Here is a 19,692-nt window from a genome sequence, read left to right as displayed (position 1 = left end):
CACCTTCAAGCGTCATTTCCTTTTGCGTAAAGGTATTTTTGAAGTGTTAAGCATCATACGTGTAAAGTAATAATTATCTACACATTCGTAAAGAATATACTCCATAGATTTCATCTCGAGGCTTCTTTTTCCTAACACATTTTCCTATGAAATCGATCATATTCATCAGAAGGAAGAAATAGTAAATTAAGTGCTGTAGATGCGGTAGATCTACTATATATTAAGAATTCGAAATCTAGCTGCATATACAGATATTTATACATGTATGTATTAAAAATTCAGATGTATAATATGACTTCTTTGACTACTAAATAATCATCGATCCAATAAACGTCACCTTCACGCGCAATTTTTATAATTTATGAACGAATACCTATACAGAGTCGATTTTGGTGCAAGTATGCCCATCAATATACCTGATCACGAGAATAATCCGTTAGTAAAATATCTGTGATGGATGACGTTATTTCATGACGCAATTTATACGTAAATGTGCATGTTCACAGATATATGCACAGGAGTAATTTGATAAATATATAAGTATATCTCTCTGTCACTTAGAAATACATTTCATGACGAATTATATGGAAACATATTAGTTGAACATAAAAGTATTGAATATTTACTCTACATTTCACATATTGTAGATTTAAATTAATCAGAAACAAATAACTAGTTACTTAATCATATGACATGTAATAAAATCATAGCATTATGTATTTTTATAACAGTATGTTAGACGAGGTTGGCTATTAGTGAGTAGTTACAAGTGGGTTTTCATATATAATATTTCATTCCGATTAACGAAAAACTGATTTGAATCCCAGAAATAGACACTGTCTAAAAGTTTTGATGAGATATGAAAGCTCATCAAAAATTTGTGCCCCCGAATTTGCTGTCTCATTAGTTTTTAATCTATATTAATTTTAATGTATTTTCTTATTGTTTAATTAACATAATAGTGTAATAATATTAAGATAATAGTGAAGCCACAAAACTTCCAATTAATTACATTGTTTTCCATTCGAATTTATTGTAAACCTAAGAAACGTAGAGCGCTTATTAACTCATTCAATACGTCATATAGAAATATTTTGTCAACAGGGACTTACATACCATCCAGCAAAGTAAATCCGTGTCTATCCCTCTCTCGCTGGGAAAGGTTTTTCTATGTCGTGACAGGACTAAAAAAGATATCAATATATGTCTATGACTGTATCTTTATAAAGTGGCAGCTTTTACGACGAAATAGTTTTCGTAACACACTATTTGTAGGAATAAAATGGTCCCGACAGTCATAATAACGTTAACTACAAGTCAATAGAAATTCTATTAACATGTAATTCCTTCAATACTTCTTCATTTTTAAAACAGGACTCTACCTATTTCAGTTATTTTGTTGATGTTCACTAAATGCAATTTTTAATACCACAGTTCTTTCGTTCTTCAGTAATCATATTCTAAATTATAACTGTGTTTTCTTTAGAAATTTCCTGCACCTACAACAGTTTTCCCCTCATTTATTAAACACAGATGAAATTTTACAACTTGACATTAGTCCGTTAGTAAATTTGAAATAAATTATTATGTATATATTGTTTATCATCATTACCTACTATTACTGTATCTATATTTTTTTCTATATAGATGGTTTTTATTCATAAGACCTAGGTCATTTTATATCCATTTACTTTATCCAATGCCTCGAAGATTCCCATTTTAAGTAATTATATTATAACTTTTGTACATCACCAATATTTAGATATTTTATTTCAAATTTATGCAAATTGTCCTCAAGTTCTGCTATTTTTTGTCCCAGGTTTAGTTGCATGGTACGCTCTACCGAATCGTCTCTGAGTAACGTCTAAATGACAGATACCTATTTGATAGATAATATATTTATGAAATAGGTACCTACAATATTCCAAAAAAGTTCGTAAGTATGACTAAAAAAATAATCTGTTATAGTAACTTATAAAATGTACGTAGGCACTGAATATTTGATTATAATTGTGGACATTTCAATTAGGTAGGTAGTCTTTAAATCAAATTTTTAGAATTATAACAACCTGTAAGATAGAGTCATGGCAATGATGATAATATTGAGATTGTTTCATAAAGTTTCTAGCCATACAGACTAGGTGAAAAATTGTTTCAATACTGATACGTAGTCGATAAATTTCTTATTTGATCCCGACTTAATAAATACAAGATTTAATGGATAATAATAATAGCAGCTGTGGTGATAGACAGTAGTTTACTTTATTTTTAACAATATGTTATGTTGTGTGTTGTTTTTAATAAGGTTTATCTTATACTTACTAATATTTCAATCATTGCTAACGTTTATTAAAAGATATAAACAGTAATAGGTATACTTACTAGAACTACAAATTCTTATTTGAATATAGCGTAATATATACATATATATCTCGTAAAACACGTACACGTGGAGTAGATATTGTTTTTTACGAAGCAGAAAACGCTTCCTCTAACTTTTGGTAATTTATACTTTGGAGAAGGATAACAAGTGACAAGGGTTATGGTTAACAATTTCATATACAGACACAACTGAGGTTGTAATTAGTTCATTTACTTAATCAAGTTCTGTAGGTACTCACCGAAACGAAACAGTTAAGTTCCTATCCACGCGTAAATATAGCATAATATGTACTTTTCACAAGGATCACATATACTTAAATATATGCTTAATGTTATTATTTACTTAAACAATAACACATTACGTCGTCAAAACATAAGGTTCACAGTTTACACAAACTTGAAACACATTCTGAAAATCTTTGGAAATCTGTACAGTATGTTTCACCACTAATTATAAACTTATAAAATAAAAGAGCGATAATTTTGTGTAACTATTATCAAAGTTAAGATATTACGGGTAGCAATATTATGGTATCGAAATTCGCATCCAGTTCACACCAACGGGGAGCAATGCGTGTCAACAAAGAGACTTGCAGAACGCTACTGAACTGAATCTACGGTTCGTTCGTGGCGTGGCGGCTTCACTGAATATTGCTTGCTTTCCAGAAAGCCCATAATGACATAGCTACCTATAGACTCGGTTTGTAAACACAACCGCCTGGCGTAGCGCCGTATAGCCATGTCGTAGCTCGTGCCATGCTCTCCTCCTAATGCACTAATATCATGATAGTAATTTTCTGATAATATAATTGCTTACTGATAACGATGTACATTTTAGTAATCACATTTTAATAATAGTGATGGGCATCACTCATATATGTAAAATAGGAATATAAATACAAAAGTATGTTTGTTTGTTCGCTTTATGTTTCTCCTTTTTTCACTACTATACGGCTAAACAGATGTTAATAAAATTTGACAAGTAGATAGATAGGAGATAAGGAGATATAAAAATATTATATTACGACTACTCCAGTTATATGTATAACTGAACACAATTGTAAAATATTTAAATAATTATTTAAAAGTTATTCTACTGAACCGATTTAAATGAAATTTAATACACAGATAGTCTAGACTTCGCGCTGCCACACATTCTCTTTCGTTTTTATACCAATGGTACAATGGTGGCCAATATTAATGATTACACCATTACCGAAAAGCAGTTGAAAATCTAAAGTTTTTTAGCATCGCCCAGATTTGAACTCACGTCTGTTCGGTGTTATTCGAGGTAACAATCACTGGGCCAGGACGGTCTAAATTAAACATAAATCCATAGTTACGAAAGCTTGTCTATCGATTATGAACATCAGAAAATTAAAATATTATTCACAAACATTCAATAAGAGTATATGTACTTTTATTGGATGTATGTGAATAATATTTTTGTGCTTATGAGTACCCTAAGGGACTAATACCAGGTAAGTATTTACATATTTTAATCTTTTTACATAATTTTGCATAAAAATTTTAAATTGTATGCACATAAGTAAATATGCTTATTTCTGAAGAATCAAATAAATCTGACCACTTATCACAAAGTATATTTTTTCAAAATAGATTACAAAAGAAGATAGATTAGACACTTAGAGAGCGGAATAAACTAGCTGCCGAAATGATCCCTATAGACCACAGCGTAGTGTTTTTAGAAGCGTAAATTACGATTTCTTCATGGTCAATACCTATATAAAAAAGTTGACATACAGGTAGGTACATTATATTAAATGGAAAAAGATAACGAATATAAACAGGTAACTGAAGAAATAAAAATCATTTTCACTAAAAAAGTGACGGGACTTAGCTTGTTCTTGATGGGACCTAATATATCACAGATGATAAGGAAAATATTCTTCCATATGACAGACTATTTGATGCATAATTTTTTATTCGACTGAAATGCAGACTTTATACAATCGCATCTGGTTGACTGTAATAACCACAACATTCATGTAGAATGAGTAGGTACATAAACCATAAAATACTTTAAGGCTGCCGAGGCCAAATGTGTTCCTGAGACTTAACGAAGTTTGTCGACGACTTCGCAAATACCTACTCATTCAAGTGTAAGAAACTGTTTCTCAAATTCGGGCTATCTTTGTATTTTGTACTGTCAGAAAGAACGGAAGTTTTCATTACATTATTGTCTAATAAATATTTATTGTAATGTATTAAATGTCTAGAAACAAAGCTTTTCCTATTCTAAACAGAATCATGATTTTTTTATTACATAGGGTCTGTTCTCGTTTTGTTACCATACTAATTTTATTACAATTGCATAGATCTTTTTTTTTTAAAAAAATATACTCGTTATAGTATGTCTTACCTATTGAGTTGTGTCAGTTGTGTTCAGTAATAATGTATTAAACTAACAACGTAGGTACGTACCTACATGTCAGTTCAGCCTAAACGACTTGGAAATTATTGTAATTTATTCCCGGTGAATTTATCACGATAACTAACAGCAAACTGACTTCATTATTACTCAAACTATCAATATCTACTTGTGCTGCATCAATGTTTACAAACAGGGCCAAGCAAAATTATACCTCCACGGCACAATTTCGTCTTATAGTAATAGTATGTAATATTATGTTATCTGTGGTAATAGTAATACCTACTCTTTATTGTGCAAAGAGTTTTTAAAAAACTTTCGTGTTTAATATACATTATTGTTGTTATACCAGGTCTTAACACGAATAATAATAAATAATTTAAATAATGTAGTTATTTAAAAATCCTTTACAAAAACAAAATGCGGCCTTATTGCTAAATTAATGTCTTTATATAATTGGAAAAATAACAAGTGATGGTAAGTGATAAAACCTTGGCTTATCTAGTTTTATATATCATGATAAACAGTACATTGTCATGCGTCCGTGAAAATACATCGGAGGAGAAGGATATCGTGCTAGGAGGCATTCTGTCATTTCACTAGCTTATCTCTCATTTCAACCGAAACAAACATCTTGCATAGTAGGCCGCTTGGCGGCTGTAATTGGTGAGACTGAAGTATCTAAGTAAACTAAGGCTTTTAGTAGGTATGTAATACTAGGTATATCCAATCAGTTTCAGTGCCTCAATTATACGTACTTCATGCATTTTACAATAACTGTTCAAGGTGCAAAGAGACATTATAATTATTATTATATAACTAGTATTTACATAACCTAATTGTACAACTAAGAACTAAAATAAAAAGCTTAAAAAAAAAAATATAATATGATGACTAAAATAATTTACCCGAAATAATATTTTTTTATGATAATATAAACAACACATAAATACACATAGATAATAAATACAGTACATTTCTGCCTACTTCTTTGTACTTACATTAATATGTATTACGTTTTTTTTTTTTTTTTTTATTGGGTTGTTTGGGCTATTGTCAGATGTGTATCACCTGTAGCACTGCGATCTATCTAGATCTATTGTGCTCGCCCTTTTCAGAGTTCGCTACCTAGACCCGTCAGGGACAAGAATTGAAGGATATTCTTAGGAGCGATCGTTTTTATCTCCTCGGGAAAGAGTGTAAACTTTCCAAAGGAGATATTTCGTTTATGCATGAGTGCGCTACAACCACATAGGATGTGAAGCGGTTTCCTCTTCAGTTTGGCAGAATCTGCAGATACTTGTCGTGCATAGGCCTAGCTTAGCCATATGCTTGTTCAATTTGCAGTGTCCTGTGAGGGCCCTAGTCATCATGCATATGTTGTTTTTACTCAATTGCATCTATTGGAGTATTTGGTCGAGAAGCCCGATATAAGGTCTTTTGAATGTATTAATCCTGGCATTTCTTGCCAGTGATTCAGTGCTTCTCGTTTGGTTATTAATTTGAGATGTCCCAGTTTTAAAACGAGGCACACCACAGAAGGGTTCGGGGCCCAGTTGGACGGTTTTTTCGCCCCTTAACTTTGCCAGATGGTCGGCATTCTCATTGTTCAATATTTGAATGCCCGGGGACCCATCTCAGTATAATATTATTTCTGCTTCCTACTTCATTTAGTAGCAGGATACAGTTTCTAATAAGTTTAGAACGGATTTCGTACGAGTTAAGTGCTAGTAGAGCAGCTTGACTGTCCGAAAATGTATATGTTCTGATTGATGTAGTTGAGGCTTATTACTTCAAGACATCTATTAAGGCGTAAGTCTCTGCCTGAAAAATTATTATTTTCCTAAGCCTATATAGTTGCAGATTTTGGGTTTTACACCACATATTCCACATCCTACATCATCTCCTATTTTGGACCCGTCTGTAAACCAGACTAGGTCATGCTCTGAGTGAGACGGTGTATGGTTATTTTGCCATTCGTCTATATCCAGATATAGCGATTTTGTAATATTGTACAAAGTTACACTCTGGTGCCATATTGTCTTCAGGCATTCCCAGAATAGGATCACTCATAATCGAGTCTTGTATAGTTTTTATGGTCAGGGAATGCCAAGATATCCTCCTTTGGGAACTTATTCTGAGCATAATGGCTTTCGCCTTTTCCTGTATGAATAGAGGAAGGGGCGTCAAGTCCAATAATGCGTCTAGAGCATGGGCGTGGTGCTCATAAACCTGTAATAATCAGACAATACAATTCTCTGTAGGCTGTTTAGCTTGGTGGCAGCTGTGGATTGGAGGGTTTTCCTCCACATTTAGATTGCGCAGGCATAGGTGGTAAGTGGTCTCACCACTGCTGTATAAAGCCATAGGGCAATTTTGGGGTATTACCCATCTGGGCCCCGCTACCCGTCGGCTTATACCTAGGGATGTTTTCGCCTTTTGAGTTATGTTGTCTATGTGTGTGTTCCATGTCAGTTTTTGGTCGAAGGTTACGCCCAGGTACTTGACTTCTTTGGAGCACTCTAATATTCTTCCATTTACTTTAGGCATGACAAGTTTGTCAAGTTTCTTCCTTTTTGTAAACGGAACAATTACTGTTTTATCAGGATTTACTGATAATTCATTTTCCTTACACCATTTAACTATGATGTTTATGCTCTTTGGATGCGGTCTGATATTGTTGTTGCACAGAACCCTCTGACCATGACTACTAAATCGTCTGCGTAGCCTTGTACCTCAAATTGGTTTTTGGTCATAACATCTAAGAGCTGGTCTACCGTTAGTAGCCACAGCAGAATAAATAAATCGCCTCCTTGAGGGCATCCTTGGGTAGGTCGGATTTCTAACGTACTGTTCTGCAGAGTAGTTTTAATGGTTCGATTTGAGAGCATTGCTTTGATCCATTGAGTGGTGGTTTCATCCACTTTCTTGCGGATGAGTCCCTGTGAGATGGTCTCTATGGGCGTGTTATCAAAAGCACCCTCAATATCGAGAAATGCACATAGAGCTATTTAAAAAAGTTTGTCCTCAAAGGCCTTCTCGACCTTGTCGGTGAGTTCGAGCAAAACGGTCTCTGAAGAAATGTCCCTTGCGGTATGTTGATTCCTGTGCAGGGGAGCATTTTCGAGGATTGTAGCTCTAATGTGTTGGTCCAGAACCTTTTCCATGGTTTTTATTATGAAAGAGGTTAGGCTTATAGGTCTGTGAGACTTTGGCTGCGAGTAGTCTCTTCGACCGGTTTTCGGTACGTAGGTAACTTTGACCTTCGTTAATGGTTCTGGTATAAAACCCCAGGCAAAGCTGGCTCAAATATTCTTACCAGATAGGGAGATAGGATGTCAAACCCTTGTTGTAACAGGGCCGGGAAAATTCCATCTTCTCCCGATGATTTATATGGCTTGAAAGATTTTATAGCCCATTAATTTGTTTTGGTCGAAAAACTGTTTCTGTTCCACGCCTCATGGTTGGGCTTTTGTAGATGTGAGCTTGGAGGGTTCTCCTTATCTCTTGAGATATGAACCGAGCCAGGGAAGTGGGTTGTAGATAGCAGCTTAGAGTTTCTTCCTCTGATGTCGTATAGGTACCATTGATTTTTTTCATAAGTCCAATTTGGTTATTTGGCGCCTTGGCAAGCATTTTGTGTAATCTGGATCCTTGGGGAGTCTGAGTTATTCCTCGCAAAAAGCACGCCATGATGCTCTTTTGGCTTTCCTAATTTCGCAGTAGTATTCCGTTGTGTTCAGTATAATGTATTCGAAACTAACAACGTAGCCCTGTTGGATAATTTGCGAGTTTTCTTCCTCAGCTTTTCTAGACTCTTATTCCACCAGGGTGTTTTACATTTGGCGGTTTTGGTTTTGATGGGACAGTTGTTCTGGTAGGCACTTATTATGCCACTTAGAAGTATGTCCAAGCGTTTCTAACAGTTCTAGAGGAGATTTGATACTCTCTCGGAAGGTCCGCAATTAGGCTTGTAAGATTGTCTCTGTATTGTAGGCCAATCTGTAGCCTTTCTTTATTGTAGAAATGGGGTTTTAAAAAACTTTCGTGTTTAATTGTAATCTGATGTGCTTGTGATCAGACATGGAGTTCTCATTGCTGACATGCCAATGAGTGATATATTTAAAGTTTGTCGGTCGCGATGTTATATCTAGTACCTCTTGTCTTGTGGCAGTGACGAACGTCGGTGTGCACCCTGTATTTAGGATTTGAAGACAGTTGGTTAGTATAAAATCATCAAGTGACTTACCTCTGGTGTTGATGTCAGAGCTTATCTAGTTTGTGTGATATCATCGCAGCCCACGAGGAGTTCGGCCTTGTGCTTACGGGCGTATTCCACCACAGGCTGTAGGCCGGTTGTCGGGTCTTTGATGATTTTGTTGTTTTCATCATTCTCCAGGTAGGTATGCAGACAAACAGTACTTTTGACCCTGTGCATCCAGGGAAATTGACGAAGGCTGTCACTAGGTCATCTGTACATAGTTCTGGAACAGTCAGAAAATCTAGTTTCTTTTAAAAAGAATGCATGCTCTAGGTTTAGTGCCAGTGGTATTAAAAAGAATATTACCTGAGGCATTGAGGCCTAAAGGCGTGGCTTTGTTGAGCCATGGCTCTTGTATCAGAGCAAGGTCCAGGTCGTTTTGCGGAAGAGGTTTTCTTATGACCGCTGTTAACTGCCATTTACATGATGTAAGTTGACCTGGACAATGTTGGCTCTGATACATTGCTAATATGTGGGCTGTTAGCAATTTCCTTTCGCCTTCCCTGTGGGACGTGGGCGTCCCTTTGGGTTGCGATTAAACAACACATAAATACCGCGATCTTTCCGTAATAAAACTGGGGATCCTTCTGCGAGGTCCCCTTTTGGGGAAAGCTTACATGTGTTATGTATTACGTTATACCTATATATTTATAAACGCATAGTGATCGCCCAATGGTCGAAATTCGAATATACCTAATTATTTTCAACCATAAGTTTGAACATTAGGTATATTATATATACATATCCTATATATATTGTATATGTGTCAAATACATTATGTGTATTTTTTTATTGATTAATGTATTTTATGCCTACTAATTTAAAAAATATATTACTATTCTGTACTCCTTGTCTATACTCGTATAAACTCGTGTTTGAAATTTCATATAGTATATATGTACATATACTAGACATTAAGATAAGTCAAAACTTACATAATCAAAATAAGCAAATTTTATTTAATGCCGTCTAAACGAAGTTGGTTTTTATTTCAGTTTTCATTCATTGTATGATATATGCCTTAGATTTTATAATAAACTAGAATTTGACAGAAAGGCAATTCAAATTTTGCCTAGACGAATTCATAAAACAACAATATCTATTAAGTAGTAAGTAGCACCAACCTAAGTAGGTAAAATAAGTTTACATATTTGCGGACAAAATAATATAATAACGCCATATTTTTTCTCATATTACTTCTTTTATTTAAAACATTGTAAAATATGAAACCGTAGTGATATTTGTTTTAGTATCGGGATGCATACATACATATGAATATAAAGTGCGAATACTATAACAACCACGTGGTAATTCTAATAAACATGACTTGGTCGATTGAGTAGTCATGTTCACTAAAATGTCCATACTCAACGGCGCGGCGTGGTAAGCAGAGCTCCCTAAAATAAGGACGAGCGCAATGATGCCTGCCTCGTGCGTTATACTCTGAACAAGTACTGCTTGTATAAACTGATCTGCTGTAATCACTACGACTGATTTTCTCTTGCTTGTTACTAAACCAGTTATTTGTTTATTTGATATTATGACTCTACTGAATTAGTGCTAGTTGGTAGTTTGTATTCACATATTTCAACTAAATTATTTAATAGAGCAACGCCAGTTTATTACTCATTCTTCTTGTGATGAGACAGCTTTCCAATGAGCGATAGATTAAAAAAATAAGCATGAGTATTCAAAAGAACTTAAATGGAAATTTGAATAAAGATTTTTTTATTATACCCAGGGGCTATATATATATATATATATATATATATATAGCTATAGCTACCGCAGTATCTACCATATCATTTATTGGGTCCTCCGGGTCACGGGGGCCCCCAACGTGCGTAAGCAAAAATTAACTTCCCAATTTTTCTTTTATTTAACAAATGATAAAAGTAAAAAAAAGCTATTTATTTTCTTTCTGTATCAGCTATAAATGATTTAATAAACCAGTTTGCCGAAAAAAAGGCAATGCAAAGGAAATATACACTCATATTTCATTTGTATTGAATATAAAATTTTGGAAAAAGTGACATATAATTCTGATGAATAAATATTTATTCAGCATAATTATCTCTTAATTTGTATGCAAATTTTCATTTGTAAGAATTCTTTACCCTTCGTATGGGCATCCACACAATTTTTTAAACGAAGCCCCGCCAAGACACCCTACGCTTCTGATTATACCTGCTTTATTCTATAATATAATGCTATGAAAATAACTAAAATATAATAAACTTATAGTCTAGTCGTCGTTACGTTTGCTAATCTACTAACTAATTTTTAAAAATGGGGTCCCATGTAATTTAGAGTCCTCTGTGATAGGTACATAAAAAAATGTATTAATGACAAAATTTACTATTTCATCATTAAGCAATAACTGTGTACTTATCGACCTCACTAATGTATTAAATTTACACTACCATTAGGTAGTGTAAATTTAATACATGTTTCGTTCTAATTTAATAATTGATTATTTTATTAGATACATATTGTATTGATTAAAGAAACTCCGACTCCGTAAATCCGTTGTTAGGTTCTATCAGGTTCTGTTTAGTTTATATTTAATACTATCTGTTCCCGCGACTTAGTCCACGTGGAATTTAACTTTATTTTTCTAAAATAAATATTTTTTTCTAAAATTAAAGTGGCCTAAGTTACTCCTTATTACATCAGCTACCTGCCAAAAAAAGTCCCGTCAAAATAGGTCCAGCCATTTCAGAGATTAGCCGGAACAGACAGACAGACAGCCAAAATTTTAAAAAATGTTATTCTGGTGTATGTACCGTTTTATATTCATATGCATGTAGTAAAAAACGGTTATGTCAATATTACAAACAGACACTCCAATTTTATTTATATGTATAGATGTATAGATTGATATTCTGTGGTTTCTATAGTCGATATAGGTTTCAGGCCTTGACCTGTCAAAGAAGTTAGTCAGTCTATTACTGTCATTCCTAGAGGAATATACATGACTGACATAGATTGAAATGATCAATTGATGTAAAGGAATTGAAGACACATGTTTTAATTTTATTTTACTAATTCAAGTAAAATGGCTGCAGTTAAAACTGATGAATTAAATAAGGAGGAAATTGTTGAAAATGGTGAAGAGGAAGACGATCTAGAGGCAGCGGAAGAGAATGGAACAAAAGATCCTGCTAAGAAGAAGAAAAAGAAAAAAAAGAAGAAGAAGACAGGTTAGTTTCAAAATAGAACTTTCGCCTTCCAGCATTTCGCGGTATAGTGAAATTCCATTCCCGCAATTTCTAATTCATGCTTAATATACTTCTTTTGTATATTGTATTCCACAAAAGTATGCATACTAAACTTAATAATAGCTATTTCTATCACAATATAAAAATGTTATAACAAGATACATAGATGAGCTGATAATATAAATTTGGCACTGAAATGGCTAACATGACTTATAAGATTTCTCACCTAAAGATGATGGTCACTAATTGTTGATCACTATGTTGTTTTATGATGACAATACTGAATTAGAGATTTTGTATAATCTGTTTTTCAGTACCTTCAGTACACTTAATACTAACTACTTTTTTCATCATGTAAAACTGTGACAAATAATTCTATATTACTGCTATTCATTATGCATTGTGAGCAGCGCATGACTGATACTCATGGAGATCTTTGGGGGAGGCCTTTCTTCAGGAGTGTTTGTTTTTTGGGCTAAGATGATGATGATGATTATGCATTAATACAAGAACTTTTTTATTGTAGATGTCAGCGCTCCCTATGTTATTAACATATATATAATACCTTTTATATCTCTGTGAAGTAGATGTAAAGAGCAAATAATATAATATATGGTATGATGATAATACCACTTCAGAATTGTGTGACAATTTTCACGTTGCACAGATGAAGTACTCTTTTAATTAACTTATTCTGCAATTCATACACAAACAAAAAAGCAATATTATTAGCAATACCTACATATTCAGTTAATATGTTATGATTTCAGTTGATGCTGATGCCGGGTCTGAAAATAAACCTGAGGTTAATAATGTGTTACAAGAAGTACAGTCTTTATCTGTAGAGGAAACTGCTGGAGATGATGAAAAAAAGAAGAAGAAAAAAAAGAACAAAAATAAATCTGGAAAAGGACCAAGCAAGGAACAAACTAATCCACCTACTATACCTATTGCTGAACTATATCCAGATGGTAAAAATACTCATAATTTCATGAATTACCTTATTAGTATTATTGTCCTATATATAGTATGTGGTCAAAATATCAAATAATTTGTTTTGTCATCAGATTGTAATTAAATAGGAATAAATGTTAAAGTGCAAAATATCTTCAGGTAATTTCCCAGAGGGCCAAATCATGGAGCATGGCCCAGCTGAAGGCATTAGTGAACAAACTGCCAAAGATCGTTTTACAAGTGAAGAAAAAAGAGCTTTGGATAGAATGCAACAAGACATCTATCAAGAAATTAGGCATGCAGCAGAAGCTCATAGACAGGTATCAATATATAATTACTTGTAAAACTGATACAAATATAATAATTGCTATTTTCCGTGTATAATCAACAACTCATTTGATTTGATTTAAAAAAATGAGGAGATTCATAAGTCAAGAACTTTGGGAAGATATCCTCTATCTCATCTTTTAGCTTCATAAATACTAGACTAAAATTCAGATAACTTAATTAAAAAACACATTGTAATAAAGAAATTATAAATGTATATTTTTTCATGATACTATGGAATGAAAATCTAAACTTAATGTATTAAAATAACACAGCATCATGTTACCAAGTCCCAACCTAAGCATAACTGGTGTGTTGTGCTAGACTACATATAGAAATACCTAAATATATACAGTGGACCTGCGGTAATCCGGCCTCTGTCTAATCCGGCCCCCCTTGTAATCCGACATGGTTCATTATTTATTATTGAATAGTTTTTTTACAATCTTAGCTAATACATGATTGAACAAGTTTGAACTTCACTATGCGTTGAGTACAACATTGCATCACCAATGTTGTACTCAATGCTAGGCTATTGTTTTGATTATGATTGCTTAGTTTGAATTTGACTACTTACATGTGATGAAGATAGCGCTGCAGTATAGCATGTGTTCATTGTTTACTGTTTATTCACACGTATACCTATCAGCTCAGACGGGAAAGCACAAAACACTGACAATTAAAGAAAAATGTGATATTTTAGACTGCATAAATCATAACGAATCTTTTAGTAGTTGACATATATAATGAAGTATGATTTATACTTCAAAGTGCATATACATACATACATATATAACATAGAATCTTATCACTGGATCTGTAATTTGTCGGATTACAAGATTACTCTTTTATAAAATAATCGGGACTTAGGCACTCCGATAATTCAAAAAAACACAGTGGACCCCGGGAAAACGTATCAGAGCATCGAGCTCCGACACTGCCCTGCAAAACGTTTGTCGAATAACCGGGGGTCCACTGTACAAACAAAACAACTAATACAAAGAATCATACTCATGACTACTAATGTTTGAAATTGTGCAAGGAATGGACCCTGCAACCATTGGACGTATAGTGGTGTACTAACCTGAAAGACTACAGATAGTCAATAAAAATATTTTTAGATGACATCAGTAGTCTAGCAGTCTATATAAACCTAATATGTACCTTATGTCAATCTCTATATTTAAGTAAACTTTAGTTTACAGTTACAGTAACTTAAGTTTACAAATATGACCTAAACCGTAAATCATTATGTTCAACCATATTCTAGGAAGAACCAAGACCTGGCTCACCATGCCTGAACCTCTGGAAAGTCTTGAAATGTGAACTTATCTTAAATACATTTTTCCATAATAACAATTATTGTTAAAGACCCGTGACCATATTCGTAAATGGATTAAACCTGGCATGACCATGATCCAAATTTGTGAGGAACTGGAGTCAACTGCACGACGCCTCATTGGTGAAGATGGGCTCAAGGCTGGATTAGCTTTCCCTACGGGGTGCAGTCGTAACCATTGTGCTGCTCACTACACTCCAAATACAGGTACATTTAATGAAAGAACCTATAGATATATTATATAAAACTTATAGGAAAATGCTTTCCTATAAGTTTTCCCATAAATGATTCACTTAATAGTCGTCATCTATTTTATGTCATTTGTGTACAACCTAATAAGTCCTTTTGAGGAAAAATAAAATTCCAGTGATATGGTCCCCTTTATTGGTATTTATTGCACTTAATTAACTTAATTAATTGTGTATATTTTTAGATTAATGCCAGTTATAAATCTGTCAGCTTAAATTCAGGAGAGTTATGGATAATTGTGTCTTATGTTAATGAGGTCTTTGTTTGTGAACCTAACAGGCTCCTTTCAATATATAATTAGGATTTGTATGATGTTCCTATACCTTCTAGTTTTTTTATGTACAATAATTAAAGTAAATACCAATGCACCTCGCATTGGTATTTACTATAAAAAATTAATGTAAACTTTTATCAATTATTTTATCTCGGAGGTATTCACCTCCACCAGTTTTCATAATATATACACATACTTTTGTATTTCATAATATATAAATACTTTTGGCCAAGGATACATTCTTGGCCAAAAGTATTTACCACCATAGATTACAATTAACTAAAAAAATACTTTGTTTGGACTGACAACAAAATGTTTACATAAAAAAATCTTTATTGTTAAAATTACTTTAATGTTCCGATAAAGATACATTAAAATTTTCTGATGAAAGTACTCCTATTAATTCTAAATTTATTTATGTGAATAGACTTTACGCGTTGCCTTTATTACTGACATTAACTTCAAAACCATAGGTGACACAACCGTTCTTGAATATGATGACGTAGTGAAGATAGATTTTGGCACACACATCAACGGCCGTATTATAGACTGTGCATTCACGCTGCACTTCAACAACCGATACGACCCCCTCGTTAAAGGTGTGCAAGAGGCTACCGAAGCTGGCATCAAAGCATCTGGTGTCGATGTGAGGTTGTGTGACGTCGGTGCTGCGGTGCAAGAAGTAAGTCTTCGCCTATTAACTGTACCAAATATATTTCATATCTTAATATCAGCTTATCAACCAGGCTACACATAACTCCTTGGTGTCCATACTGTAAGTATTATTGGACAATGATGTTCATTGAATAAAACGCAAGATATATTTATAGACACAATACTAATATAATATTTATATGAAACACTATAATTGTAGGTAATGGAATCCCATGAAGTTGAATTGGATGGCCAAATTTATCAAGTGAAACCTATCCGAAATCTGAACGGGCATTCTATTGGGCCTTATAGTAAGTAATATTATTTTAATATTTATATTATTACACTAAAACATGTTAGTAATTTTATTAATGTTTATAGGAATTCATGCTGGCAAAACGGTACCAATTGTAAAAGGCGGCGAAACAACACGCATGGAAGAAAATGAATTCTATGCTATTGAAACATTTGGGTCTACAGGACGCGGACAAGTTCATGATGACATGGATTGTTCACATTACATGAAAAATTTCGACCAACAGTTTGTTCCATTGAGGTAATAGAAGATTAAATAATGTATTCAAAGATTAATAGAGATATATAAGGCTGAATTTATATCACTTTTTTTCTTTTACAGACTGCAATCATCTAAACAGTTATTAAATTTAATTAACAAAAATTTCGGTACACTCGCATTTTGCAAGCGATGGTTAGAGCGCGCTGGCGCCTCAAGATATGCCATGGCACTTAAAGATCTATGCGATAAAGGAGTGGTCGACCCATACCCACCTTTGTGCGACATCAAAGGGTGCTATACAGCTCAGTTCGAACACACTATCCTTCTGAGACCTACTTGTAAGGAGGTGATATCTCGCGGTGATGACTACTAGCGTACAATGAGCAACGTCGATAGCGTTGCTACATTTCTTTATAATTGTGTTGAACACTTATATTCAATAATGTCAAAATATACTCTCCTGCAAGTTTTTAGACGTGTAAATAAATTGTTTCGAATATAATAGGTATTTTTTACTTATTGGGAAATATCACAAAATTTATTATATACTTTCAACATTATCAACTGTGCAGTTGTGTATATTCATACCATTGTATATATTTAAAATGGTATTTAACTGTTTTTTTATCTCAGAGACAAGTATAACGTTACCTAATTTGCCAGCTTTTTGCAATTCTTAAATAGTCGTACTATCGGAAATTAATATTAATACGTCGGTGTTTGAAACGCATTAACACAAAATAAATTATTAATAAATATAAGGTCATTGTATCTATTTTTTTAATTGACATTTCCATAGAACCAAAGACCAACTGCTTCTTCATGATGTCATATGATATACCTATTTAAAATATTTAACAGTTTGAAAAATAAAATACCGTAAAAATTACTATATACAGGCTGTAAGGGACAGGTTGGCCAAAACGGCTGAATCAGATAACAATTTTTACAGTCATATAATTAACTATTCTTAGTTTCGACGCCACGCAATGTATTGCGCGCAATATGGTTTACGACGCGGGGTATCGCGAGCGTTTTACAACAGATATTTATTTATTTTCGGAAAACCAAGGCTATTTACAAACATAGTAATAAACATAATTAAATGAGAACGGCCACTTATAGGTTTTCACGGATAGAAACGTAATATAAAATAAATTACAGTACTAACACGAGAGGCGTGTTTGTGTCATAAATACTCATAAAATCATAACAAAAAATAACAATCTACTAAATTAAAACATATGCTGAAATTAACAAACAAACATTTTTAAATAATGGAAATGCATATAAGTAACTGATATAACGAAATAAACTCATAAGAAGCCGCAGGATTAGGCGAGCGGCGCGGCGCGGCGTTAGGGGGTGATTAGAAATTAATTACGTAGGTTTTGACCGATTTTAAAAATTCTTTTTTAACCTACTTCAAAATAAAATTAAGGAGGTCAATGTTGGTTTTTATTTTATTAATGTCTGTTAAACCTCCGCCTTTTCTAAATTTCGATTTGTAAAACCTTTTGTTTGTGATCGAAAGGGTTAACAAACAAGCATTAACACAGTATAACTCATCAGTAATCCCTACTCATAATGATTATGTGTATTTTATCCGGTATGAGCTATACTGATGAATGTATACAATCTAAGAAATCATGAAAGCCACTGAACTGAAAAAGTATACATAAATGTGAGAATAGTTTTACAAGCGACGGCGTTTTCGTACGCTTTCGTGTCATTGAAGACAGGTAATCGGCGCGGTGTAGGGGAAGGATTTTAAAACGAATTACATTGATGCTTTTTGGTATTTTATAATATTTAGCAATAAAATAATATTATTTCTTTATATTATGACATAATATCATAGTTCACATGATTTTAAAAGGAAAAAAAAGTTCAGAAAGAATCACCCCTGGTTTTCACTTCAGAATAATTGAATTCACAGTTTTAGTTTTTGCCAACCTGTCCCTTACACCATTTCTGTGTGGGGCCACTCCCACAAAAATTTACTTTTGGAATGTTTAATACAAAAGACAATAACTAGTATACTAGTGTATGCATAAATTTAAAAATATGTTGCCGAACCTATGTAGAAAAGTTCGAAAGTAATCGCCTAAAATAAAAAAATGTGTTTCACAAATCGGTATCGCACTACAGCTGTTAACATTATTCGTAAATTTGACATTAACATCTGTCAATTTAGTCTCCGAGATTAAAAAATAGATTATCGTATATGTGTACCTAATTCACTTGTTTTGATATTAAGCAATTATAAATTCAACTCGAACTTGTATTTAGTTTTTTTTCTTTAATTAATGTCAATAATTTTATAAAAACAATTACTAACGCTTTAAAAATAAAATTGAAATTTAAACTATAATCTGGTATAATTATTTTCATCATAAGGAATGAATATTTTAGTTTTTACTCGATTCAGATAGAATAATTGTAGTCAAATAAAGAAAACCGCAAATATGGATTGTGTATATCATCTGATAATTAAGTGATAAAGTCTAATAATTTAATTACCTATGGTGTATAAGATCTATTATTATCAAAGACCAAATTGTCACTACTGTAATAAAATACCTTCAGCTAACTATAGTATCTAGGGTTCCCAATCCTCCCGGGTCGCCCGGGAGACTTCGGTAATAATGGTTAACCTTCCGATGAGCAATGAAAAAAACCACTCGTGGCCTAGAAGTTTATAGCCGTACTATAACATTTCTGGCGGCTATAGAGCATGACTGTTTATAAAATGACAAAATATAATAGTAATCATTATTGAAAAAGAAAAGAATTTTAGATTTTAAACTTTAACCTTTAATTTTCAGTAAAATACTCTATAATTATTTCTATCGCAAATAGTACATTATAAACGAGTACATTCATGTTTATTACACTAATAATATCGGTACAAAAATTCTTACCAATAACATGGGCTCATAAAAATGTATAAAACAGCCAACATTCTTGGGCTTAAACCTATTATTTAGCAACCTGAAAAAATCATTAGTTTTGTTATATTAACACCCGATGTTCAATAGTTTACGTGTAATTGGCAGACACCAAACGATGCAAAAGCATAACAAGGTAATCCTTTCAAACATACTGTTTTTAAACTAAAC

At 33.1% G+C, this 19,692-nt stretch overlaps 1 protein-coding gene across 1 annotated transcript; it reads left to right on the top strand.

Annotated features, from left to right (window-relative positions):
* Positions 1 to 12,020: 12,020 nt before the first annotated feature.
* LOC131854966 (methionine aminopeptidase 2) lies at positions 12,021 to 17,452 on the top strand. Its single transcript, XM_059206155.1, has 8 exons — positions 12,021 to 12,238; positions 13,027 to 13,227; positions 13,370 to 13,530; positions 14,909 to 15,083; positions 15,873 to 16,081; positions 16,274 to 16,364; positions 16,435 to 16,609; positions 16,691 to 17,452. The coding sequence occupies exons 1-8, from the start codon at positions 12,094 to 12,096 to the stop codon at positions 16,941 to 16,943; spliced, it is 1,410 nt and encodes a 469-aa protein (XP_059062138.1). The 5' UTR covers positions 12,021 to 12,093; the 3' UTR covers positions 16,944 to 17,452.
* The last annotated feature ends 2,240 nt before the right edge of the window (positions 17,453 to 19,692 follow it).

Source organism: Achroia grisella, unplaced genomic scaffold (assembly GCF_030625045.1).
Source record: "Achroia grisella isolate CSIRO2021 unplaced genomic scaffold, CSIRO_AGI_Agris_v1 utg126, whole genome shotgun sequence".
NCBI classification, from domain to species: Eukaryota; Metazoa; Arthropoda; class Insecta; order Lepidoptera; family Pyralidae; genus Achroia; species Achroia grisella.
This window is presented reverse-complemented; position numbering and strand designations above follow the sequence as displayed.

What these genes read in the sequence shown, in the direction of transcription:
- LOC131854966 (XM_059206155.1), top strand. Translation starts at nt 12,094, where the DNA reads ATGGCTGCAGTTAAAACTGATGAATTAAATAAGGAGGAAATTGTTGAA. An exon ending in TCGGTGCTGCGGTGCAAGAA is followed by an intron (nt 16,082 to 16,273) that starts GTAAGTCTTCGC and finishes CTATAATTGTAG; the next exon opens with GTAATGGAATCCCATGAAGT. An exon ending in GCATTCTATTGGGCCTTATA is followed by an intron (nt 16,365 to 16,434) that starts GTAAGTAATATT and finishes TAATGTTTATAG; the next exon opens with GAATTCATGCTGGCAAAACG.